Source organism: Ovis canadensis, chromosome 18 (genome assembly GCF_042477335.2).
Source record: "Ovis canadensis isolate MfBH-ARS-UI-01 breed Bighorn chromosome 18, ARS-UI_OviCan_v2, whole genome shotgun sequence".
Classification (NCBI taxonomy): Eukaryota; Metazoa; Chordata; class Mammalia; order Artiodactyla; family Bovidae; genus Ovis; species Ovis canadensis.
In genome coordinates, this window is record NC_091262.1 from 80,456,452 (window position 1) to 80,483,985 (window position 27,534).

Sequence of the window (27,534 nt, forward strand, 5' to 3'; positions counted from 1 at the left end):
AGCCAGAGCTGGCACACTTAGCTGGGCGCAGCGTGCTGATGGTGGTGGTGGTGATGACAGGCGCCCACGCTGATTAAAGACCACGCCAGCCGGGCGCTGCTCCACACACCCACACCTGTCATTTACTCCTCACAGCCACCCCGAGAGCCAGACACCATGATTACCCCGCGAGGTGTGCATGGCGCTGTGCGTGCTCTGGCCTGGAGTGCGATCGGGGACACCCGTGCTCCATCGACACAGAACCGGAGGGCACCTCCCAGAAGCACCAGCACTGACCTAACAGGATGGCACCATCGGCTTCAGAAAATTCCAGCGAAAATAATGCTACTCACGCACACCCTGAACGGCAGAGATGGACAATGTGAGGAAGACGCTCAGCGACCGTGCCACATCAGAAAGTTTCAAGGAAGAGCTAGGAATTGCCGTAACGGGTTTATGCCATGTCTACTTCCTTTTTATATATGCACAAAAGTGACATGGCTGGAAACTGTCTCAATAGTTCTGAACCAATTCCATTAATAAGGACAGGACTAAAATTGCTAAGTGAGAAGAAAGGTATGTGTCAGAGCGGCAGTGGCAATGTTTTTCTTCCTTTTTGTTGGTACATAAAAAATACTGCACCTTACAGTTCACTGGCTCAGATTTGATCATATATAAAAATACAACTGGATTAATCTGACACAGTAATTAATCTGTCATGCAAAATCATTACATTGCATAATGACTGGAACATGAACCCTGATTTCAGAGTTGCCTTAGCATTGAGGAAATACAATCATCCCTGGGTGTCTGCAGGGTACTGGTTCCAGGAGCCCCTCAGGTACCACAATCCATGGATGCGCAAGCCCGTTGTATAAAATGCTCCACAGCTCAGACACACTGCCTAAGCTCCTCAGGGAAACAAACTGTAACGCTATGCTTACAGTCAAACAAAGCTTGGTCTGCTTTTTCCTACCTGGCTCAGAGTCATGGGTTTGTTGTAGGATGCCTGGTCCACTCACAGGCTCTAAATGGTGTAACCCTAAGGTGACAAGACGAGCCCCTGGACCTGGAACAGCCTGCGCTCCAGAAGGTGGCCCATGTGCTGCCGGGGGAGAGTCATGGGTCTGGGTGGCCGAGTGTCGAGAAGGACAGGCAGAGGAGCCGCAGCAGGAGACTGCGTGGCCCAAAAGTGGTCGGTGGTGGCCTTGGCCGCCGGGCCTTCCCGGTCCACTCAGGGCTGTCCAGAGGGCCGTGCAGGGTGGGCAAGAGCAGGCGCTGCCCGAGTCCCGACCCCAGACCATCACGGCCGAGGCCCACAGCCGTGGACAGGTCCCTCGTTTCTCCATGCCTCCCTTTCACCATCCCGAACATGCCATCATGACAGAATCCGCCTCACAGGCTCTCAGGGTGAAATAAGCTGACTCCTCTCAAGAGCCAGGGGCAGCGCTGGGCCTGCGGAGAACACTCACGGCCGTCGGCCGTCACTGTCCTCGCCGCACAGTCGGCGCCCCCGAGCCCCCGGGTCTCTGTCCGCGGGTCCCGCATCCGAGGTTTCTGCGGTTGGCTGAATCCCTGAGTCGTTTCACACACAAAGGGCTTGAGCATCCATGGATTTTGGTACCTGCGGGGCTCCTGGAACCAGTACCCTGCAGACACTAAGGGATGACTGCATTTCCTCAATGCTAAGGCAGCTCTGAAATCAGGGTTCACGTTCCAACAGTGAGTGTTTGACAATCACTGTCAACCGTTTTCCCCACGTTTTAACTTCTCTGACACTTAGAGGCCCCTTAGCACCGACAGCACCTGATCCCATGCTCAGAGCACAGCGCCTGGCCTGTGAAGCCACTCGGCATCCACGAGATGAACCAGCAGCCGTTGAGCCTTAATACAACAGTCTGCTTTCTGCAGTCTCTGTAGACAGATACTGAAAGAAACAGACTCACTTCCTCCAATTACACAACTCCCCTACTACTAGAAATTAAAACATCGATTTCTAAACAAAGTTTTCTCCAATCTAAACACATAGAAACTTGCCAGAAATTATCCCCTCCCCTCGAGTTTTAAAATATCACACTCTGACAATCATAATTCTAACATAAGATATGTATCTTATACCAAGAGAATTGTTATTATACTAAAAGGAAGTGGTTCTGTAGATTCATTAAGAATAAAATGTTGGCTTACTGGTAAAAAGATGATTGCAAGTTACAATAAAAATTAGCGGTTGTTTCTCTTGGTTGCATTGATACCCTGCCCTGATACACTGTTAAAATATGTATTACACAGAGACTATCAAAGTGAAGAATCTAAGTCAGTTAGTGTATTTGAAAGTTAATCACAGAGTAACACCTTATTTATCCAAGTTGTCTGGAATAAGACCTCAAGTGAAATTTCCAGGTAAGTGAGGTTTACTCCTCAGATATAAAACTCTCTTCTATTTGGCGGTATTTTACATGGAAATCTTTTAAAAATATTTCACCCATGTTCCCATCAGCATATCCTACAGTGACATGGTTACCACAATCCAGTACATGACTGTGCTCCCGCTAACCTGTCCTGGGGACCCTGGCGGCTTACAGCTGTCTTCCCGGACGCTCTTGGTTTGGTTTATACTTTCAGTTTCCTCCCCCATTACTGGATCGTCACCTGTCACTTTCTGTTAGTGTGTAAAGTTCTAGAAGCTCCTTTTAAGAGCTCTTATTTTTAATAGGTTTTAGACCAGGAAACCAGATAACTAAGTTTATTTTAAATTGTACTTAAAGCAAGACACCTGAATGAGAGGTTTGTCTATGAATAAAATACACAAGGTTTATAACTTAAAAGAAACACCATATATTTCCAGATACAAGGCAATCTCCTACTTTCCTCAAAAGATGTAAACGCTTCTGGATCCAAAAGTTTTATATCAACTTTCACAGATGTAAAACTTGTCTACTCATGCTATTTATTAACTTACTAAGCCACATATTTTAAATCACATAGAAAATATTTCCATTTGACATACTTCTTTCCACGCTCCTACTTCATAAACATAATTTTATCTGAACTCTTTGCATGCACCTTTAACATCGGTCCCCTTTGTTGCAAGAACAGCTTCTTGATCTGAAAGTTTTCCATAGGACATCATCTGCCCTTTGGCCTAAACTGCTTGAAGTAATATAGCAGTTTTTAAATCATCTATGATACTGTCGCTAAAACTCAATTTCAGATATAGAGTCCCTCATATAACATAAGGCAGTGATTTTTTTTATTTTTTTGGTAAGAATAATATGATCCATAAAGTCTAACACTTGCTGTGTGATATTTACAAAGCTCATTTGTCCTGACATCTAACGCCATCGAGGGGGTCAGACCCAGGGCTATTTGACCAACGTGGGCCAGTCTTCTGCCTCCTGCCTTCTGCTTCCCTCAGGTGACCTCTGCCGGCCTCCAAAACCAGCCGTGACTGGGATCGGCTCAGGCCAGTGGCTTCCCCAAACAGAGCTGTATTGTTCAAAAGACAGGGACGCATGAGCACTCAGCAGTTCAGGGCGCCGTGCGGGGGCCCCAACCCCAGGAGGAAGGAGAGTCCCTCTCAGGCGATGATTTGTGGGGGAAGCCTGCCTCATTCCAAAGCCTAGAGTAGAATGTCGAGCCACGGCAGAGCCCGGAACGGACCCTCGAAGGGCACGAGCCCGCGGGAGGCCTGAGCCGGGCCTCCCGCTGCGCCTCCCTCACCCGTGTCCCCCCGCGTGGCATCCCTTCCCGTCCACAGCCATGCCCTGAGCAGACAAGACTGGCCCCCGGACACCTCCCACACCCAGGTGGCGCTAGTGGCAAAGAACCCACCTGCCAGTGCAGGAGACGCGAGAGATACGAGTTCAGTCCCTGGGTCGGGAGGATCCCCTGGAGGAGGAAAGGGCAACCCACTCCAGTATGCTTGCCTGGAGAATCCCACAGACAGAGGAGCCTGGTGGGCTTCAGTCCGTTGGGTCCCAGAGAGTCGGACACGATTGACGCGACCTAGCACACACGCACTGCATACTTATATACAACTACCGAACTGTGGTGACTGATGATTTTGAGAATTAAGACAAATATATGGGAACTATAAGCTTTAAAAGATCTTAGACACTCTTTCCAATTATTCTACATACCTCGTATTAGCTCATAAATATTCATGTCCATAAGTTCACATATTAGTGCGAGAGAACCAGATTTTCTGTCACTGAAGAAGAAAGCAGGTTTTTAAAATGGTTTTTTCCTTGTATTAATCAGAAAAAAAGCATCAAATATTTAACTCATTTGTAAACACTTTTGATAAACATAAAACACTCCCACAGCAAAGGCCAAAGTGTAATGACTGAAACAGCAGAAGTTTTGATTTTCAATCAGTATTTTAGGTAAAAATAATTTTAAATAATAATAAAACGACTTTAGGCAAAAATGCTAAAAGCTGGCCTCCCACAATTTTGGGAAAAAAGCATCTTGAGATTATGAAAGTAACTATTATATCTTCAGACAGAAGAAACAGGTTGAGGAGTTTGAGAAGCAAAACAAAGAAAGTAGGACTTAATTCAAGCTCTGTGGCTGCAAATTCAGCTTTAATTTACCTAAATTACTTCCATGTCACTGAGATACATCACAGTGTGGGGAGTGAAATACAAAACCCAGCCAGGGGCAAAAGGAGTAAATGCCCACGCCCCTGCAGGGTCCCCTCGGGCCCCTCAGGGCACCTGTGGAGGGGCTGGATGAGGCGCACTGTCCCTCGGGCTGCCGCAGACAGAAGCGCTTTGCCCCTGAAGCACTTGGCACAGGCAGGGCCCTGTGCAGGCTGCAGTCTCCGGACCGGCCAAACACGTGCCTCAGGGCACGCGGGCCAGGAGGCCACGCAGGCCAGGAGGCCACGCGGCCAAGACAAGTCACTGCATTTTAAGTTTAGAACTGGTCAGCTCTCTGATGAAAACCTCCCCCAGCTCAATGGTCAGAGACTGCGGTTTCCCCGGATGGTGGTACAGGCCAGGCTTCCTGCTGAGGAGCGCTTTCTCGGAGCTTCAGGCCAGATCCCAAGCCTAGCCCCCGGGAGACAAGCCCTTCCAGATGAGCTCCGCTCTGCCTTCTTGATTAGAACAGAAATGAAAAAACCCCCTGAAGTTATGTGGGATACAGTGAGAATTGGCTGTATGAAGCCGCACCGAGATGGCAACTGCAGGGACGACCTAAGCGCAGCCCCCGAAAGAGGGCCACAGGCTCACACTCAGCTGTCCCGGGCCGCCGCCGCCTCCACAGAAGCCCAGCTGAGCTTCTGGGAGGGGGACCGTTCGAATGATGTTCGCTGCTGTGACACAGAGTCACTGCAAAGAAGGCCTTTCCCCTTTAGGGCTCGGATGCAGACACTGGCCCGAATACGTGTCTGAGCTACAGAGCCAGTATTTAAAATGTCTACTATGGTCTTCTTTCTTAAAAAAGAGATCTAACAATTATCATCAAGGTTAGATAATTTTTAAAGCCCCGATATACTTACAAAACCACTTCGTGCAACGTGAGAATGTTCGGGTGTGGATTCAGGCATCTCAGTGCTTGTATCTCACGTAGGTTGTTCACTTGCTCAATACTATTGTGCAGGTAAAAACAAACGAGTTTATTATTCAGGTCAACTTCAGAGTCAGGGTTATCAAATCACTGTTTATTCTCCATGATCACAAGTTACAAACACAAATAACGCCAAGCAAGTTTATCAGGTTTTATTTCTCCCATCAGCAGCTGAACATAAGCATATCTCATTTCTACATTATCTTTAGGAAATCGAGGCTCTTATAGCTTTGGACATGCATTCAAACTCTTCCCATCTAAACTCCTGAAAGAATACTTTGGTAGTTTCTCTTACAATTAATAAATATAGAAACAGAGACTAAAATTTTCCATTAGTCAGTTTATAGGAACTAAGAGCAATGTAAGCAACATCTGAAAATAAGCATCTCAAGTTCAGACGGGCTTCCTTCTACTGTTTAATGCAGGCTGCACACGTTTTCACAGTCCTTCACCTGAGGAGAGGCGTTCTCTCAGCAGGCACGTCTTCCTGAGGCTTTTCTTTATGGGGCTGCTCTGCTGCCACTGTGTTCACGTCACAGATCACAACAACACAATAGAGGCCAATGGCCTAGGGCTGGCTGTGCCCGCCTCCCAACTGACCCTTGCCAGGGCGCTCTCCCTGGGGCTGGGCCCAGCCGGGTGACTCCATCCACCAGAGACTCCATCTCAGCGGCTCCAAGAGAAACTGATTCTGGAAATATTCTTTCTCTGAACTGGCAAAACTGTTTCATCAACTTCTTTTTTTTTCTTCCTGGCCTTGCCATGTGGCTCATGGGCTTCTTGTTCTCAGACCAAGGATTGAACCTGGGCCCCAAGGTTGAACCGGGTCCTAACCACTGGACAGCCAGGGAATTCCCAACCAACTTTCAACATGTAGAGTAAAGCTCAGCAATTTGTTTGGTTATTCAAAGAGTGGTTATACCCAATAGTATATTATTACTGCTGTTGTAAATCAACACGGCTGGATATTTCCAGTCTCTCTCATGCTAGGCAACAAATGGGGGCCTGACACACAAGAGCCTGGGCAGTCTGAGCAGAAAGGTACTCCTGACAAAAAGCCTTAGGCCCCTTTTAGCTGTCACCCCGTTTCCTCCCTCATACCCAGGATGATACTCAAAATATTAGCAACTTACACACCATGGTCCACAGCCAACCTGAAAAGACACAGCTCACTTTGCTGGCGCAGCAGCCTTAAGGAGGGTCCCTGCTGAAGCCGGGACTGTAACCCTTCAGTTACTGGAGAGAGTGGGGGATCCCACGACTGCTGGGTAAGGGGCCAAGCATGCTGTGTAGGGGGGTGGGGCCGCACCCCAGAGGCTCAGGATAGTAGCTCCTTCCCGCCTCGAATCTGAGTTTTTCACTGCCTAATAACTGTTACGGATGGCCGTCCTGGGGTGTGCAGGGACCATACCATGACCCTGTCCGTCCACTCGACCAGCTCAATGCCCAGCCCACCACCTGCTCCTGCCCATACCCTGGCCTCCCCTAGGTGACTCTAGAACAGTACTTCCCAAAACATGTCCCACAGAATTTTATTTCTCCGGAAAACGCTTTGTGGATAAATGCATGTTGAGGAAACATGAGACAGGGCCAATCTAGTTCCTTTCAGAGAGTGACAATTTACAGTTGATGTTAGAAGCTTTCAAAATCCTACCAAATAAGGAAAACACTTTGCCTTCATTTAAACCAACATTTTCCAGACTTTCTGGGGGCACAGGGTCCTCTCTTACATATATTAAGTCACCGTCCCTTAGAACTAAGGTTCTAGAGAACACACCACATCAGACCATCCTCTGAGTGACATGGCAGATACAGATTATTTTCCTTAGGGCAGACGAGAGGAACACACACACCAACAAGGCAAGAGGAAGAAGAAAAGATCAAGCAGGGCATTCTTTGGAGGACGCTTATACGATGGCTGCCAAGCATCTCTCCCTCCCTCCCTGGGGTGCGCACTGGAAGGGCACCCACGGTTCACCCCACAGCCCCACACCGCAGAGTCCCTGACCCAGGGCCAGGCCACTGAAGACCCCCCACCAGTGCCTGCCACGCCTCTGCCCAGGGCATGCTGCAAGTCAGTGGTTATCAACCGAAGGGACCTTGCCCCCCAAGGGACACGGGACAATACTAGAGACACTTTAAGTCGTCATTGCTCCATTCAATGGCAACAGCCAAGGACGATGCTAAATATCCTACGGTGCACAGGACAGGGCCTGTAGCAAAGATGAACCTGGGCCCAAACACCGACGGCACCAACAAGCCCAGCCTCAGGTGGAAATAGCAGAAACCAACTGGAGCTAGCAACAGTTCTAAATTTTGAACTATACACCTGATCTAAAAAAAAAACAACAAAAAAAATTTATCAGTCTTTTAGGACCAGTTAGTCAAACAGCTGTGTCATTTAGACATTTACTTACTCTTTTCATCTTTAATATGAAAACCAGCTATGATACCCTGAAACACGTTTTCTTATTGCAGACAGAATCATTTTATGCCTCCCCAGGCACTCGCTCAGAACCAAGGAAGGAGTGCGAACATTAGATGGGCACGCTGACTGGGTTCTGTGCGCCTCAGTTCAAGCAACAGTGTGCGCTCAAATGTAAATCAACTCTGCTCCTGCTTTTAAAGATCTTGGGGGGAAAAAAAACCTAAAAATCTGCAAAGTAACCACTTTTATTTGCTTTGGAGTTGCTTTGGATTTTGTGGGCAAGTGACATTCAGGTTTTTTCTGTGTGTTTGTCTTTTTACTGCCCTGCTGGAAACAGAACACATCATGGAGTGGAACACAGGGATGTGGTGAGCCTCTGCTTCCAGAAGAGCTGGCTGCGGGATCCCCCGGCCGGCGGGCCTCTGCCTCCAGCAAAGCCGGCTACGGGGTCCCCCGGCCGTGCGGTGGTTAAGCCTCCGTGCTGCCAATGCAGGAGGTGAGGTTCAATCCCTGGTCTAGAACAGTGATCACTGGAGAAAACTAAATTAGTTGTTAGTAGCCAGTTCAACTTATTCAAAGCCTCTGCTATTTTACCGCATACTAAACTAGTGAATTAGTTGGAGAAGGCAATGGCACCCCACTCCAGTACTCTTGCCTGGAAAATCCCATGGGTGGAGGAGCCTGGTAGGCTACAGTCCATGGGGTAGTGAAGAGTCGGACACGACCGAGCAACTTCACTTTGACTTTTCACTTTCATGCATTGGAGAAGGAAATGGCAACCCACGCCAGTGTTCTTGCCTAGAGAATCCCAGGGATGGGGGAGCCTGGTGGGCTGCCATCTATGGGGTTGCACAGAGTTGGACACGACTAAAGCGACTTAGCAGCAGTAGCATGCTGCGGAGCAACGAAGCCTGCGTGCCGAAAGTGCTGAGCCCACACCACAGCCACCGGGCCTGTGTGTAGGCTGCGCCACAGTGAAAGACCCCCACGACGTGATGAAGACCTCGAGCTCCATGACTAAGACCGAACGCAGCCATATAAACATTCAAGCACACACACGCAGTGAAGCAACAGGACACGCTCACTGGAATGGCCAGAATTTAAAAGACTAACCACACCAAAGGCTGAAGAGGACATGAAGCAAGTAGAGCTCTCGGGTTCTTTGCTGGTAGAAGTGGAAAAAGGTATAATCATTTCAGAAAAAGGTTGGGCTGTTTCTTATAAAGTTAAATATACATCTGCCCTGTGACCCAGAGATTCTATTTCCAGGTAATGACCTAAAAATATATATATATATATATATATATATAACCATAAAAAGCCTTGTATGAAATTTTACAGAAGCTTTATTCATAGTGGTCCAAAACCAGAAACAGCCCAAAAGTTCCTCAACAAGAGACGAGATAAACAAGGCGTTTTTCAGTCACAGACTGGAATGAACACCACTCGGCGGTAAGAGGATATCAATGGCCGATACAACAATAGGGATAAACCTCAGAGATTGCATGTATGCTGTGCTAAAGGAGTGGAGAGATTCCATTTAACAGGAATTTCTAGAAGAGGGTAAAGAGAAACAAAACAAAACCCAGAAGAGCGGCCACCTGGGATGGGGAGGGAGGACCAAGCAAGCGGCGTGAAGGAACTCGAGGGCGAAAGAAGCGCTCTGTGCTGTGAGTGCACTGAGATATCCACTTGCAAAAATCATGCAGTTCAAAAATGTGCATTTCAATGAATGCAAATTTTGCCTTTAAAAAAGAAATGTACAATAATAACCAAGTGGAATGCAAAAGTAGGAAGTCAAGTATCTGAAGTAGCAGGCTTGTTTGGCCCTGGAGTACAAAATGAAGCAGGGCAAAGGCTAACGGAGCTTTCTCAAGAGAACACACTGGTCATAGCAAACACCCTCTTCCAGCAACAGAAGAGATGACTCTACGCATGGACACCACCAAATGGTTAGCGCCAAAAGCAGACTGACTACATCCCTTGCAGCTGAAGACAGAGAAGCTCTACACAGTCAGCAAAAATAAGAGTAGGATCTGACTGTGACTCAGATCACAAACTCCTTACTGCAAAATTCAGACTTAAATTGAAGAAAGTAGGAAAAACCAGTAGGCCATTAGGTATGACCTAAATCAAATCCCTTACAATTATACAGTAGAGATGATGAATAGATTCAAGGGACTAGCTCTGATAGACAGGTGCCTGAAGAACTATGGACAGAGGTTTGTAACACTGCACAGGAGGTGGTGACCAAAATCATCCCCAAGAAAAAGAAATGCAAGAAGCCAAAGCGGTTGTCTGAGGAGGCCTTACAAATAGTTAAGGAAAGAAGAGAAGCGAAAGGCAAAGGAAAAAGGGAAAGATATACCCAAGTAAATGCAGAGAATAGCAAGGAGAGATAAGAAAGTCTTCTTAAGTGAACAATGCAAAGATAAGAGGAAAACAACAGAATGAGAAAGACCAGAGATCTCTTCAAGAAAATTAGAGATACCAAGGGAATGTTTCATGCAAAGATGGGCTCGATAAAGGACAGAAGTGGTATGGACCTAACAGAAGCAGAAGATATTAAGAAGAGATGGCAAGAATACACAGAAGAACTGTACAAAAAAGATCTTCATGACCCAGATAATCAGGATGGTGGGATTACTCACCTAGACCCAGACATCCTGGAAAGTGAAGTCAAGTGGGCCTTAGGAAGCATTATTACAAACAAAGCTAGTGCAGGTGATAGAATTCCAGCTGAGAGATTTCAAATTCTAAAAGATGATGCTGTCAAAGTGCTGCACTCATCATGCCAGCAAATGTGGAAAACTTAGCAGTGGCCACAGGACTGGAAAAGGTCAGTTTTCATTCCAGTCCCAAAGAAAGGCAATGCCAAGGAATGCTCAAATTACTATTACCATACAATTGCGCTCATTTACATGCAGACAAGATTATCTCAAAATCCTTCAAGCCAGGCTTCAACAGTACATGAACCAAGAACTTCCAGATGTGCAAGCTGGATTTAGAAAAGGCAGAGGAACCAGAGATTAAATTGCCAACAAATGATGTATCAGAGAAAAAGCAAGGGAATTCCAAAAAACATCTACTTCTGCTTCACTGGACTATGTTAAAGCCTTTGGATCACAACACACTGCGGAATATTACTAAAGAGATGGGAATATCAGACCACATTATCTGCCTCCCGAGAAACCTGTATGCAGGACAAGAAGCAACAGTTAGAACCAGACATAGAACAACAGACTGGTTCAAAATTGGGAAAGAAGTACATAAAGACTGTATATTGTCACCTTGCTTATTTAACTTACATGCAGAGTACATCGTACGAAGTGCTGGGCTGGATGACTCGCAAGCTGGAATCCAGATTGCTGGGAGAAATGTCGTTATGCAGATAATGCAAATAACGCCACTTTAATGGCAGAAAGAACAGAGGCACCAAAGAGCCTCGTGGAGACAGTAAAAGAGGAGAGCGAAAAGCCTGAAACTCAGCATTCAAAAAACAGAGATCATGGGTTCTAGTCCCATCATTTCATGGCAAATAGATGGGGAAACAATGGAAGCAGTGTCAGATTTCATTTTCTTGGGCTCCAACATCAACATGGACAGTGACTGCAGCCACGAAATTAAAAGACGCTTGTTCCTTGGAAGAAAAACTATGACAAACCTAGACAATGAATTGATGCTTTTGAACTGTGGTGCTGGAGAAGACTCTTGAGAGTCCCTTGGACAGCAAGGAGATCCAACCAGTCAATCTTAAAGGAAGTCAGTCCTGAATATTCGTTATAAGGAATGATGCTAAAGCTCCAATACTTTGGTCCCCTGATGCGAAGAACTGACTCACTGGAAAAGACTCTGATGCTGGGAAAGACTGAGGACAGGAGGAGAAGGGACGAAAGAGAATGAGATGGTTGGATGGCATCACCGACTCAATGGACTTGAGTTTTAGCAAACTCTGGGAGATACTGAAGGACAGAGGAGCCTGGCGTGCTGCAGTTCATGGAGACGCAAAGAGTCGGACATGACTGAGTGACTGAATCACGACAGCAACCAAGCGGGGCGGGAGACCAGATGGACTTATACAGATTAATTAAAAATCACAGGCTTGGTGGTGGTGGCTGCGGTTCCTGGGGTTCATTATACTACTGTTTACTTTGTATATACTTGAAAAATTCTGTAATTATATCCTATTTAAGTAAAAGAGTCTTTAAAGTGACTCATGAGTTTCTTGCCTTTGTTTTTATTTAGAATCCCACACAGAAGACTTATTTTTGTAGAAGTAATGTGAGGACCACTGAGAGATGTGACTTGGGAAAAAGCCGTGTTCTGAGTCAAGAGCAGGCGCTGCACTGCCCCCGCAGCAGAGCCCTGAAAGGACACAGCCCCGGCCCCACCCAGACGGGGCTCCCACCCCCGCTCTGCCCCTGGGTGGCTGAGGGGCGATCGGCAGCCCTGGGAGCTCGCCCCTCTAGCGGAGGGTCCCTCATTTGAGGGAAGACTCTCCGCTAGGGCTACTGGGAGGATTAAACGACACGTGCACACAGCTCCCCGGGGACTGGGCATGGCACCAGATGCTCGGGACAACTGCTGTAAGCTTCACTTTTTTTGGGTGGGGGGCTGTGCCACGAGGCATGCAGGATCTTAGCTCCCCGACTGGGAACTGAACCTGTGCTCTCTGCCATGGAAACATGGAGTCTTAACCAGTGGGGCACCAAGGAAGCCTGTGTAATCTTCATTTTTAGTATTGCTACTCGTATTTATTATTGTACCCCAATTTTCCAAATAGTCTTCAAACTCTTTTGCTGAGTAACTTGTACCAACTGTTAGGCGACAAGTTGACCCATTATTGTGCTAAGCGTTTCACCTGCATCTTTAACTTAATCCTCCCAATGACCCTACGAGGTAGACACCGTGGCTGTTCCCACTGCATAAATAAACTGAACCACAGGGAGATTAACGAACTGCCCCCGGCCACACAGCTACAAGTGGGAGAGCCGTCGGTTCTGCCCTCACCTAGTAACCCTGTGCTGGCGAGGATCCGCTCGAGCTTCTCCCACTGCTTCAGGACAAAAAGAGAGATCCTACAAACACCAGGACTAACGACTTTTTAAATGACCCATTCCATTTCGTTACAACATTTCTAAAGGAAGAATATAGTCGTAGCAAATAAAAGAGCATCTTATTAACAGTGTATTTCTGGTGAGTATAGGCAGGAGAACCCTCTGAAGACAGAGCAAACAAAGATCAAAGCGACTGGGTCACGCTGCTGACCTTATGCAAGTAACTAACTTCATCGTCCCCAAACTAAGGCTTTGAGCCACCAAGGGAAGAAAAATCTCAGGAGCTGCAGACGCCCCTCCCGACACAGTACCAATGGACTGGTCTATTATAATACCTCACCTTGACTTCCTATCAGCAAAGGTGACTGCCAAAGCCATCAATTCCTATTTCAGAGGAGCAGAAAGGAAGGGCTGGAAGTAACACTGGGAGGAGGTGGGGCAGAGGCTCCGAAACCAAGCTCCTCCTGGCTGCGTGACTCAGCGTGACTTGCCTCTGTTACTGACTGACTCTCCTTGCCCACACCACCCACACAACTGCGCAAGGTGACTCTGAGGTTTCACTCAACCACAAGCAGAGCAGAAATGGATTTTTAAAGGAACCTAAAATTATTCTTCAAATGAGTAAAGTTAAACTGATTTATAATGATGACAGATATTATATTCCAGAGCTCTAAAAGCTGAAGATACTATTTTCATGGTTGAAAAAGAAAAAGAAAACCAAAGAACAGAAGAAAACTTGTGGATCAAGGATCAGTGGCACTGGAATATCCAGTAAATGGTCAGCAATAAAACTCCTCGAAGTGACACCAGACGCAGCTGTCTTTCTTCTAGACCTTTCTTCTAGAAACTACAGTCATGTCTTCCTGTAAAACAGAAATAACAGCAATACCTTTTTCAACCTTAGAAGCCACGTACAATATGACTCATTCCGGATCGTCTCTGGTTATTTTCTGTTTGTTCTGATTTGTTTTTTAAGTGTGAAGTTACTTTAGACTAACAGAAGACTTGCAACAACAATAAAGAACGCCCCTCTCACCTGGCTTCCCCCAATGTTAACATCTCACATAACATTTACCAAAACCGAAAATGAACCCTGGTACAACTCTACTCACTAGGCTAGACACTTTATTTGGGTTTGCCCAGTTCTTCCACTGATGCCTTTTTCTCTCCTGGGATCCAGCAGACCACCCTGCAAGTAAGTGGCCGTGTCCCCCACTCTGTGACAGCACCACAGCTCATCCTTGTCATTATCGTCACCGTTTCGAGGAGGGCTGGGCCGGTGTTTTGTAGAATGCCCCTCAGTGTGGGCTCTCCTGATGTAGCCTCATAAATCAGCTGAGGTTACAGACCTTTGGAAGAGAATATCACAGAGGGGACATGCTCTTCCCATGCCATTTATCAGAAGGTATGTGATATCAGTTCCGTTCAGTCGCTCAGTTGTGTCTGACTCTTTGCGACCCCATGAATTACAGCACGCCAGGCCTCCCTGTCCATCACCATCTCCCGGAGTTCACTCAAACTCATGCCCATCAAGTTGGTGATGCCATCCAGCCATCTCATCCTCTGTTGTCCCCTTCTCCTCCTGCCCACAATCCCTCCCAGCATCAGAGTCTTTCCCAATGAGTCAGCTCTTCGCATGAGGTGGCCAAAGTATTGGAGTTTCAGCTTTAGCATCAGTCCTTCCAAAGAACACTCAGGGCTGATCTCCTTCAGAATGGACTGGTTGGATCTCCTTGCAGTCCAAGGGACTCTCAAGAGTCTTCTCCAACACCACAGTTCAAAAGCATCAATTCTTCACCACTCAGCTTTCTTCACAGTCCAACTCTCGCATCCATACGTGACCACTGGAAAAACCATAGCCTTGACTAGACGGACCTTTGTTGGCAAAATAATGTCTCTGCTTTTGAATATGCTATCTAGGTTGGTCATAACTTTTCTTCCAAGGAGTAAGCGTCTTTTAATTTCGTGGCTGCAGTCACCATCTGCAGTGATTTTGGATGTCTTATTACTGATGACGCTGATATTAATGATTTAGTTAAGTAGCATCTACCAGGCTTTTCTCTGTAAAGTTAACTATCTTTCCCTTTCATTTTCTACTCTTTATAAGCAAGTCATCAAGTCCAGCCCTCAGTCAAATGGAAGGAAATTAAGCCCCACCTCCCGGAGGAAGAAACAGCAAACAATTTGTAGACGTAAGCTAAAACCACCACGGTAATTAATAAATATTCAGGAGATCATTTGAGGCTGTGCAGAAATCCCATTCTCCTTCAAGTTTTAGCTGACTAATTTTAGCATTCATAAATTTATCTTGCCTGCAGAAATGATTATTCTAATGATGATTTTTCCATTTCGCTCATTCCTCTCTGTATCTATGAATCACAAATTAGAAAAAAATTTCCCCCTCATCCCAATTTGTTTAGTCGTTTGGCATTTATTTACATCAGTATGCACTCAAGGTTATTTGAATGAAGAGAGAGAGGTTAGTGTACATATCTGCTGAGAGGACCTAAAGGTGCTGACATTCCGGTAGCAAAAAAAAAGAGGTTTGAAAAAGAAGAAAACGATGGGGGATGCCACAAGAACATAGGAGCCACCCTGAAGGTGCTCTCCACAGCCAAGGCGGGCTCAGCTTTAGCTCGAACACTATCAAACAACAGGAGCACTGGACTATAGTCGCCTATGGTTTCCAACATATGTCTAAAAGTAAATGAGAGTTCACAAGAGAAAACGCAAAGCCTGTTCCCTGTGGGTTTCGATCAACATATGTCTAAGAGCAAACGAGAACTCACAAGAGAAAAGGCAAAACCCATTCCCTGTGGGTTGGGATTACACAGGCCGGCAGACACCTGTCAGAACTAAGCTGGAGATGCCGTCAGTGATTCCGGACCTCAAAGAGCCACAAAACACCGCCAGTTCAGTGAATTTCCTTTTAAGTAAAGCCAGTATGTGAAACTGGCTGTCAACAATCCCCCTCACACACACACACGTTGGAAAAAACGAGGAAAGTATGACTGATTCAGTGATACTTTACTAGAAAATCTTTACTTATTATGGGTTTTTTTAAAAGAAAAGTAAGTGTTCTAATCAATCACTTCTGAAGTTAGGACAAGTGCTTCTGAAACAGAACAAACGATCACAGGGGCTGCACGTGACGGCGCCTTCCGCTTCCCGCCTCGGTCCGTGCTCCGCGCCTCACGACAAGGAAGCCAAGGGCCGGGTGGACGAGGTGCTTTCCGCGTCGGGACCTGGTGGGAACCGCGTCCCTCGGGTGGCTCCACCTTCTCCCCAGGGGCTGAGGTCAGCCCAAGGCACTTTTCCAGATAAACTGAGTGCTGCCTCCCCAAAGGACTGCCCTCAAACCACTCTAACCTCCTCCAGGAGCGCTTCTCACGTTACAGGTCTCTGCCTCCTGAAGTCCCCTCGGTGGCCACGTGACCTCTCCTGGCTGGCTGGGTCCCCAGGGCAGCCCTGACTCTGCATCGTTCTGACCCGGCCGGCAGCCCTCGTGGGAGTCCTGGGGTCCGCAGGTGTTTTGTCTGGCCTGTACTTCGTGTTTATGTCTTCACCAAAATTGCAGCTGGAAAGTCCTGCTGTCCGCAAGCACGTCTACCCCGCACCCGAGAGTGAGCTGACAGGGAGCCCGGGCCTCTGACCGAGCGAATGCATCCCACTCGCTGCTCAGAGTCCGTCGTGCTCCGCTGGGTTTGTGGGGCGTTTGTCCATGGTGGCTGAGTGCAGCTGTCTGCTTGGGCGATGGGGGTCATCGGAACACTGGGCAGCAAATTCTCCACCAGGTGTAGCGTTAAGGTAAAGACAGAGGTGGGGGGTGGATAAAGAAATACAGAGAATCCAGAACACAATGGAGGAAGAAGTGATAGAAAGGAGGAGCAGAAGCCCCGCAACCTCAGCGTCGGTGCAGCAGGCAAACACCGCGTGCCTGGGCCCGGCTCTGCCCACCCAGCGGCCGAGGTGACCACGGTCAAGTTACTTCACATCGCTAACCACCTCTCCTCAGGCGCCAAGCAGGGACAGTGACACCTGCCCCGTGGGGACGTCACCAGGCTGACATCACTGTTACCCAATCTCCTTGATGTGGTAAAAGGCCTAAACTGCTTTCCAATTTGAGACACTATCTTTGCATCCTAAGAGTTTGAAATCAAGGCCTATACCCCAAAACACTCAGAAGGCTTCACATTTTCAGGACAGGGATTACTATGCTTTTTAAAATGTTGCCTTAGATATTCAGAGGCTTCAACTCCTTTGATCTTAAAAAAGACTGAGCTTCACACCTCTTTACTGAGAAGCAGGACAGCTGCAGCGGTGCCATCGCTTATTTCCTCACCTGACAGTTTCCTAACCACACGTGGCCTCTGACTGAGGGTGGTCCATGCTGAGGACTCCGAGAGGCTGCTCTGTGGGAAAGGCCACGGTGGTCTGAAAGGGACGAAGCGAGAACCAGAGGACTCCCCGCACCACGACGCGCACCGCTCCCTCCCAGGGAACACATCTCTCTAATCCTACCTGAAAGGTATTTTTCAACATAGTAACTGATTCACAGCTAACTAAGCCACAAGGACCTCTGTATCTCTAATCCAAGGTTTCAATTATAAAAATCCAACCAACACAATTCTTAGGAACATACAAACGGTTTGAAGTGAGGTATACTTCTCCAGTTTAAATTTTTGTGACCATTATTTATTGCTATTATAGTAAACTCAGCAGTGGCCACAGGACTGGAAAAGGTCAGTTTTCATTCCAATCCCAAAGAAAGGCAATGCCAAAGAATGCTCAAACTACTGCACAATTGCACTCATCTCACACACTAGTAAAGTAATGCTCAAAATTCTCCAAGCCAGGCTTCAGCAATATGTGAACCGTGAACTTCCAGATGTTCAAGCTGGTTTTAGAAAAGGCAGAGGAACCAGAGATCAAATTGCCAACATCCGCTGGATCATGGAAAAAGCAAGAGAGTTCCAGAAAAACATCTATTTCTACTTTATTGACTATGCCAAAGCCTTTGACTGTGTGGAATCACAATAAACTGTGGAAAACTCTGAAAGAGATGGGAATACCAGACCACCTGACCTGCCTCGTGAGAAACCTATATGCAGGTCAGGAAGCAACAGTTAGAACTGGACGTGGAACAACAGACTGGTTCCCAACAGGAAAAGGAGTATGTCAAGGCTGGATATTGCCACCCTGCTTATTTAACTTATATGCAGAGTACATCACGAGAAACGCTGGGCTGGAGGAAGCTCAAGCTGGAATCAAGACTGCCGGGAGAAATATCAAGAACCTCACATATGCAGATGACACCACCCTTATGGCAGAAAGTGAAGAGGAACTAAAAAGCCTCTTGATGAAAGTAAAAGAGGACAGTGAAAAAGTTGGCTTAAAGCTCAACATTCAGAAAATGAAGATCATGGCATCTGGTCCCATCACTTTGTGGGGAAATAGATGGGGAAACAGTGGAAACAGTGTCAGACTTTATTTTTCTGAGCTCTAAAATCACTGCAGATGGTGACTGCAGCCATGAAATTAAAAGACACTTACTCCTTGGAAGGAAAGTTATGACCAACCTAGATAGCATATTCAAAAGCAGAGACATTACTTTGCCAGCAAAGGTCCATCTAGTCAAGGCTATGGTTTTTCCAGTGGTCATGTGTGGATGTAAGACTTGGACTGTGAAGATAGCTGAGTGCCGAAGAATTGATGCTTTTGAACTGTGGTGTTGGAGAAGACTCTTGAGAGTCCCTTGGACTGCAAGGAGATCCAAGCAGTCCATTCTAAAGGAGATCAGTCCTGGGTGTTCACTGGAAGGACTGATGCTAAAGCTGAAACTCCAATACTTTGGCCACCTCATGAGGAGTTGACTCTGGAAAAGACTGATGCTGGGAGGGATTAAGGGCAGGAGGAGAAGGGGATGACAGAAGATGAGATGGCATCACCGACTCGATGGACATGAGTCTGGGTGAACTCCGGGAGTTGGTGATGGACAGGGAGGCCTGGCATGCTGCTATTCATGGGATCACAAAGAGTCGGACATGACTGAGCGACTGAACTGAGCTGAAACTGGGACATGAGTAAATCCCAGTACGATAAAGATAAAATTAGCCTTTAATCCTCTCTGCCCAAAGAAATCTGACATTACATGCTATCGCATGGACACACTTTTCCCATTATGTTGGTCTTGTCGGCTCACACCTATTCCTGTATTTAGTCTCCAACAGGCCTCGGGCTGCCTACCTCTCAAAGTGCTGTTTCATCTGTTTACACGCGTAGTAGTTGCCATCTCTCAGGTTCTGCATCTTCATAACTTCAGAAAACGTTCCCTCTCCTATTTTGCCAATTGCTTTATAGTCTATAAAGAAAAACAATTATAAAAATAAAAGTTTATTTATGCATCTGTTTCATACTCGCTTCCAGACAGCAGGTGTCTTCATCTGTAAGATAATCCAACAGCAACATATCGAGGATGGTTTGCTTATGTTTTCTAAGGTTCGGTGCGCCCCTTACTTTAAGAGAAGCTGGGCTGTGTGTTGGCAGCACAGTCTCTGTCCCCCTCGTGCAGCGGGAGTCACGCGAGGCGAGGAAAGGCTGGGGACCCCTACGGGACACAAGAGCAGAGGCGCCGAGGCGGGCTGCACGGGTGGCCCTCGCGGGAGCGGCGAGCCCAGGCCTGGCCTCCGGCAGGCGTGCCCGTGCCCCAGCGGCGAGGAGCACGCTCCCGAAAACCACCCCGAGGTCCCACACAAGGCCCAGTGGACCTGCGGCAGCCTCCTGGGGCATCGTTCCCTGCGTTTCTGGAAGCTGACAGCACGTCTCCCTGGCTTTGTGGCCACCACCACCATCACCTGGGCCCAGATGGTGGCTCTATAAGCCTCCAAGTCACTACGTTAAATCCCTTGCCACCTGAAACACCGGAGCAGTCCCTGTCTTCCTGACTGAACCTTGACAGGTACAGAAAGGAGTCTCTGGGAGCACGCTGGGAACAAAGACAGAGACCAGCCCGTGGAGCAGCGAGGGGGCAGGGAGCAGGCCGGCCGCTGGAGGGCCCGGCTCGTCAGGGTGCGACTGCCGGCCACGGCAGACTGCCTGCAGCGACTCTGCCTTTCGCAGGCCAAGTGTCCACGGAGCCTGTCGGCCCAGGGACACAGCAGGAAGGGCCAGGACGACGGAGGGTGGTGAATATGACGACCCGACAAGGGCTCTCCAGACAGAAGTGAGCGCAGGGGAAACGTGCTACTTTCCAAGCAGAAACGGAAGGCGTGAGAGAAGTCCAGAAACCAAACGCTTCATTGGGTTGGAAAAGCTTCTGTGGTCCAAGTAAGAGGGGGAGAAGACCAAAAAAACTTCACAGAAAGCAGTTGTGAGACTTGACAGGTGAACAAGCTACTCAGCCTTGCACCAAGGTCACTGGAGAGTCACAGGAAGGCAGCCAGTCTCCACCCCACCCAAGCACTTGCCTTAGAGAGCAAGGAGACTCCTGTAGCCTGAGGCAGCAAGGCACAGCAGAAACAAGGCTTGAGAGGGACGTTTAGGAGAGAACACTGAGCGTGCAACTGACCAGAAGCAGGAAGATCAGAAACCTCCTAAACAAGCCTGGACCAAACAGAGCCCAGCACTTGCAGGTCCCAGACCCACATCGACAGAGAGCAGGCTTTTAAAATGATCCCGCTCCAAAGGAGGGCCTCCTCTTTCAGACAGAGCACATTTTTAATACCTTGCATGAATTCTGATTTGAACAAACAGACAGAAAAAAGGCCCAGTGTTTTAGAGTATTGTTTTTGAGAAATAGTGTGCTTAAAGATTTTAAAAGTGCTTATCCGTTAGCAAGAAGTGTTGATACTAAAGTCTTTCCAGGTAAAATGACATAATGTTTGGATTTTCTTTAAAATCCTATATATTCCCATTCACTTCTGTAGGAAGTATAAACTAATACAGCTATGACTCAGATTTCTTGGGTATAAACTCAAGAGAAATGAAAGCATAAGTCTAAACAATAGGTGGTACACATATGTTCATGGAAACATTTTCACAACAGCCAAAAGTGGGAAGAAAAGAAACGTCCATCAACTAAAGAATTGGTCAACAGGGACTTCCTGGCGGTCCAGTGGCTAAGACCCTGCATTCCCAACATAGGGACCCAGGTTCGAGCCCTAATCAGGGAACTAGATCCCACATGCTGCAACTAAAGATCCCATATGCCACAATAAAAACTAAATAAATGAAGATTCTGAGTGCCACAAATAAGACCTGGCACAGCCAAATAAATAAAACAGATCAACACAGTATGGTCTAGCTACACGATGACAGTATTCAGCCAGAGACACAGGCTGCAACACGGAAGAACCTTGAAAACATTATGCTAAGTAAAGGAAGCCAAGCACAAAAGGCTATTTACATGAAATGTCCAGAACAGGCAAATCCATGGACACAGAGAGGAGGTTAGCGGTTGCCAAGGGTGGGCGGGGTCTGCAGGAAATGGGGCATACAGGCAAGTTGATCCCGGTTTCTTTTTGGGGTGACGATGAAAGTGCTTTAATAGATTATGATGATGGCTGGAGCACTCAGTAAAAACGCCAACAATCACCCAATCATATACTTTACCTGGGTGAACTTTATAGTATGTAGATTACATCTCAGTAAAGCTGTGAAAACAGACAGCTCTGTGGTGTTTGAGTGAGAACAGTGGTTGCCTGGCGACTTCAGGACACAGTGAGCTCTGCTCCGGCTGTGCGGCAGGTTACACTTTCTGAAAACTCGCCAACCTGCACTCATAACTTCTTGCTAACGGATAAGCACTTTTAAAGTCTTTAAGCACACTATTTCTCAAAAACAGTACTCTAAAAAACCGGGCCTTTTTTCTGTTAGTTTGTTCAAATCAGAATTCACGCAAGGTATTAAAAATGTGCTCTGTCTGAAAGAGGAGGCCCTCCTTTAGAGTGTGCAGTTTTCTGGACGGACATTATACTCCAATATTTAAAAATCAGAAGAAGAAAAAAGCAAGCCAAAGTTAGGAATAAACAGAAAATATGAGGAACAGAAAAGATATACAGAAAAGAGTACATGCAGGGAAAGGCGGAAAGAAAAACAGACTCAGATCAGGCTACTGTCGGAACAGTCACGCGCACAAAGTCCCACTGCCCAGACCAACATGAGCTGGCTCTCACCACGGCTCTAGCTCCCGGGAGGGCCGGGTCTTCCTGCTCTAGACGTGTCCTGTTCTCAAGCTCAGCCTTAATTAACGGTTATAATTATAAGACAGCTCCATACTGTGAAGTGTAGTGAGACTCACTGGTCCTCACAACTAAAGCAGACTGAAACCACCTCTTGAATGAGGAAAGCAAAGTTTAGAGACCACTGACATTCCTCCACAGACCCCCTAACAGGGAGACTAGATGACCTCTTCTGTGGTTAGCTCCAGAGAGCCTCTTCTGGCTCCTCAAACAGGTCTCCATCCTATTTCCCAAATGAAAACTCTCTGGGCAGGACTGCCAGCCCCAACACTAACAGTACTTGGTCCTGGCAACTTACAAGAGCTGGACATAAAACCACATTACACCAAGACAAACACACAAAAAACAACAGCAAAAAAAAAAAAAGGATGCTTGCTACTGCAAAGTCACGTCAGTCGTGTCCGACTCTGTGCGACCCCATAGACGGCAGCCCATCAGGCTCCCCTGTCCCTGGGACTCTCCAGGCAAGAGTACTGGAGTGGGATGCCATTTCCTTCTCCAGTGCATGAAAGTGGAAAGCGAAAAGGAAGTCGCTCAGTCTGTCCGACTCCTAGCGACCCCATGGACTGCAGCCCACCAGGCTCCTCCGTCCATGGGATTTTCCAGGCAAGAACACTGGAGTGGGGTGCCGTTGCCTGGGACAATGAAATACGGTTTCAGTCTTATGACCATTCCATTCATAAAGAAGGTTGAGCACCGAAGAATTGATGCTTTTGAACTGTGGTGCCAGAGAAGACTCTTGAGAGTCTCTTGGACTGCAAGGAGATCAAACCAGTCCATCCTAAAGGAAATCAACCCTGAATATTCACTGGAAGGACTGATGCTGAATGAAGCTGAAGCTCCAATACTTTGGCCATCTGATGCAAAGAGCTGACTCACTGGAAAAGACCCTGATGCTGGGAAAGGCTGAAGGCAGGAGGAGAAGGGGACGACAGAGGATGAGATGGTTGGATAGTATCACTGACTCGATGGACATAGATTTGAGCAAACTCAGGGAGATGGTAAAGGGCAGGGAAGCCTGACGTGCTGCAGTTCATGGGGTTGCAAAGAGTCAGACACAACTCAGTGACTGAACAATTCACATGTAAGGAAATCTGTACATTAAAAGCCACAGTCCTGAGCAAACAGCATGACGGAAGCCAAGCCTCGCGACTGCCTGTACTTTGTGTGAGAAGAGGCTGGGCCATCACACCAGGAAGGGCCTCCCCAAGCATCACCTGCAGGAAATCTATCCGAGGGCGCTGATAAACGCTCAGCGAGCATTTTCCAAACTGAGTTCTGCAAAACACTAGTACCCCTAAGACAGTAACGGGTACTCCCCAAAAGGGGGTTCCACGAGCAAACAAGCTTAGGGAACGTGGGTTAGGTTAAAGAGAAACAGGCCTGACTACAGAATTCCTCAGTGACTTTCCCCGAATCAGCCGTGTATCCCTGGATCACACGGGGGCTGCGCTGCGTGTGAGCACACAGGTCCTCAGGACCCCTGGGGCTGCTCTGGACCCCCAAACTGCGATGTTTAAGCCCTACAATCCCTCTTCACCAAGTCTTCCCTGAGTAGAAAGTAACTGACCGAGCTCCCAGCACGGCAGGAGTGTGAAGCTGTTCTGCCATTTCCATAGTTCTTCCCGCTCGCCCTCCGAGAGCGGCTGGGTGGAGTAAGGCAGGGCTCAGCCCTGGGGAGGTCTTCAGGATACAAGCGTCAGAGCCCTTCTGACCAAAACCAGAAGCTGTAACCCGCTTGACAACCACAGCTTCAAGTAAAGCCCAGAGCCTCCCTCAAACAGGTAACCTGCCCAGTAAGTCCTGGAACCAGACTGGTAAGATTCTTGGGTGAATCCTCCCAAGAAGCTTCTTCAAAACAAACTGACCAAATTACAGGCCCTGTGTGTGGCTTACCACTAGTTTGTGCAGTTTGGAGCATCATAAAACAACTTTGACAAATTTCTTAGGGAGCCTCCAAACTTGAAACTTTGCGGGGAAATTCAACCAGATGGATGCTTCTACTGAGTAATACATCCTCTGGTCCTCAGGAAGACCCACCTGACCTGCCTAACCCCACTCCTATTCATCGAGGAACAGCCAGGGAATAACTGCTGCTCATTAAAACAACATCAAACCTTTCCCCTCTCTTGGATGGACTAGACTGGAATGCCCAGAAACTTCCCTGAAAAGAGACAGTCTATTACTGTGCAGAAAAAGCTCACGTGGCGGGCCTAAAGCCACTCCCCATAGAGACATCTGCTTGCAAGGTTGGCCCTGGCTGCCATCTGGGAACCCAGATTTGGGAAGGGCTCCCCAGTCTCTGCAGTAAGAGCCCCTCCCGATGCCTACACCGTTCAAGCGAGCAGCGTGGTCTGCACTGAATCTGCAGAGGGCGCCTGAGTTCTCAGCCCCCGTAAGACCCCGGGGCAGCGGGGCTCACGAGCTGTGCTGACAGAAACAGGTCACACGTGCTGTCAGTTTGCTGCTGGAAGAGCGACGCGAGGCCTGCGGGACTCCACTGGGAGAGGACGCGGGGGCTTGCATCTCGTTTCCTCTAGGCTCTGCCCCGCGGCCCTTTCTCCTTCTCTGGTCTGCTCCTTTCACTGAGGACATCACAGCTGTGAGCCAGAGTGTAACCTGAATCCTGTGAGTTCTCTGAGCAAATCTAGGGGTGGTCTTGGGACCCACACCCCCCACCCAACACAATTTCTGCTATGCGTGCATGCTAAATCGATTCAGTTGTGTCCAGCTCTCTATGACCCTACGGGCTGTAGCCCGCCTGTCAGTGGGAGTCTCCAAGCAAGACCACTGGAGTAGGTTGCCATGCCCTGCTCCAGGGGATCTTCCCGCCCCAGGGATCGAACCCGTGTCTCTTGCATCTCCTGCTGTGGCAGGCGGATTTTTTGTTTTTGCCACTAGTGCCGCCTGGGAAGCCCAATGCGCACTGTACTTCAGCCTAAATGAATTAAACACCCCTGGCGGTGTGACTACAGGACTGTGGACATCACTGCAGCCCACGGGCACCAGCTGCACAGCAGGCGCTGGGCCACGCGTGGAGGACACAGAGGTCAGGAGGACACAACCCCTCAGCTCTAGGACAGAGTGTGTTCCCGAGCCCCCAGCTTTAGGTCCTTTACTTTAAAAGGGAGGCAGCGGGAGAGAGGCACACTCCTGTTTAGATAATATTAAAAGCCAAATTAATGGATGCTGAGTCTCCAAAATTAAACATGTGATGCTATAGATTCTAATCTCCCAGGACCAACCTGGTAGGTAGGCCTCAGAGCAGATGCCTTTCCTCCTTCGGTGGGCACCCTGTCCTCTGCCACAGACCTATTCGTGTCCACTCTGCACCTCTCTCCACAAGGCCGTAAGCCTCTTAAAGGCAAAGTCTACTAGCGTCTTTCACGCCCTGTACATCCTCCTCAACAAATGAATCAAAGAAGAAATGCCATGTCGCGCGCCCCCAATCCAATATTCCTACAGGCCTCCAGACACACACTGCAGGGGGAACTTGGACAGCTGAATCACAAAATTATGACTACTGACAACTGCCAACCAATCCTTTTTCATTCATCTGTGTTTAAATACCGGGTATTTCAGATCACAATGAGCGCTCTCCTGTCTCGTAGGTCACTTCCTTTCCCAGGTCAGACCATCCATATAAACAACAGAGAGATCAGGAGGGCAGGGAGGATGAATGACTGGAAGGATGCTCCTTAAACTACCTTCACAGTCCTCCATCAAACTCTCTTTCAGAATATGTTTTTTCATTAATGTTAGTAGGAATCCATGGATATTTATTTTATATTCCGGGATAATCTAATGCTACTTTAGTGTGTTGCTTCAAACTGTTCCCGCTCTGGCCTTTAGGAGCGCTTTCTGTTGGCTCCTTGGTCCCTTGGACATGCCCCCAACCACAAGGTCTGTTTGTCTAGGCTTACATTATCTGTTTTTTCAGTACCTTCTTACTTTCTGGCACTACAAAATCTTGTATATTTCCTGTTTCAGTCCCAGGATTGCCACTTGGCCAAGGAGTCCTGGTTCCTTCTATCAGAGAAAGATATTCATCAAACACCAAGATCTGAATGCTAAGCATCAGGCACCACTTTTCACTTAATCATCTCAACAACCCCATGCAACAGGTACCCCATTGGCCCATCTTACAAATGAGGAACTATGGCACTGAGAATTTAAGTATCCTGCCCAGGGCCACACCAATGAAGCAGCAGGCTACACACGCAGGGAGTCTGACCCCAGAATAACGTCCCAACCACACCGCCACTGCTGTCTCCCGTGAGCAGAACACTGTCCAGGAGATGCAGAGGTCACACAAGTGTACTCGTAGAAACGGTGACCATAAGACCCTTTCCAAAGTAATGGCTCCGCTGACAGTGCCCATGAGAAAGGCAGAGCTCGGGGGCCCCACTGCCAATGGTATGGATGTGTGAAAGTGTTAGTCGTGTCCGACTCCTTGCAACCCCACGACTGTAGTCCGCCAGGCTCCTCGGTCCATGGAATTCTCTGGGCACGAATACTGGAGTGGGTTGCCATTTCCTGCTCCAGGGGATCCTGACTCAGGGACTGAACCCAGGTCTCCCGCATCGCAGGCAGAATCTTTCCCGTCTGAGCCACCAGGGAGGCCCGTGATAGAGAGACCCCCTCTCTGGTACGAGGAACAGCGCCGCACAGACTCCAGCGGCGAGCAGCACGACCTTCACACGGGGCGACCGCAGTCGTGCTTGCTCTCCCCTCATTGGGTCCTCCCGGGCCTCCTGCTCCAGGCAGTCCACCAGGCACTCCAGTCACAATATCCCATGCCCGTGTCTACACTGAGCCGTAACCTGCGCCTCTCACGACAGTGCTGTGTGTGCTAGCGTGCTCAGTCGTGTCTGATTCTCTGCAAGCCCCGGCCGGTAGCCTGCCAGGCTGCTCTGTCCATGGGGTTCTCCTGGCATTTCCTCCCCCAGGGGATCTTCCTGACCCAGGGATCGAACCTGGGTCTCCTGCTTCGCCTGGATTGCAGGCGGACTGTTTACCAACTGAGCCTTTGGGGAAGGCCGTAGACAGTTGCTGAACAAATAAAAGGACAACAACTAGCTCCTAAACAGAGAAGGCGACGGCAGCCACTCCAGTAGAGCACAAGACAACTTTCAGGGGCGACAGAAAAGTTCTGCATGTTTCTGTTTTGGCCACATGGCTTCCTGGAGCTTCGTTCCCTGACCAGGGATTGAATCCACAAGCTGAAATATTATGTAGCCACTAAAAACAATGAGGT

General features: G+C 48.1%; 1 protein-coding gene across 5 annotated transcripts in view; it reads right to left on the reverse strand.

Annotated features, from left to right (window-relative positions):
• Nucleotides 1-27,534, reverse strand: part of MOK (MOK protein kinase) — a 44,230-nt gene that overhangs the window by 11,410 nt on the left and 5,286 nt on the right. For 2 of the 5 annotated variants that reach the window (XM_069560411.1, XM_069560410.1), the window contains exons 2-4: nt 19,285-19,399; nt 5,486-5,575; nt 4,119-4,189 (exon numbers count right to left, since the gene is read on the reverse strand). The exons of 1 other annotated variant lie outside the window; for it this stretch is intronic. In XM_069560411.1, coding sequence (XP_069416512.1) covers nt 4,119-4,189; nt 5,486-5,575; nt 19,285-19,399 — 276 coding nt within the window. The remainder of the gene's footprint in view (nt 1-4,118; nt 4,190-5,485; nt 5,576-19,284; nt 19,400-27,534) is intronic. 2 more of the 5 variants (XM_069560412.1, XM_069560415.1) reach the window with 2 other exon arrangements.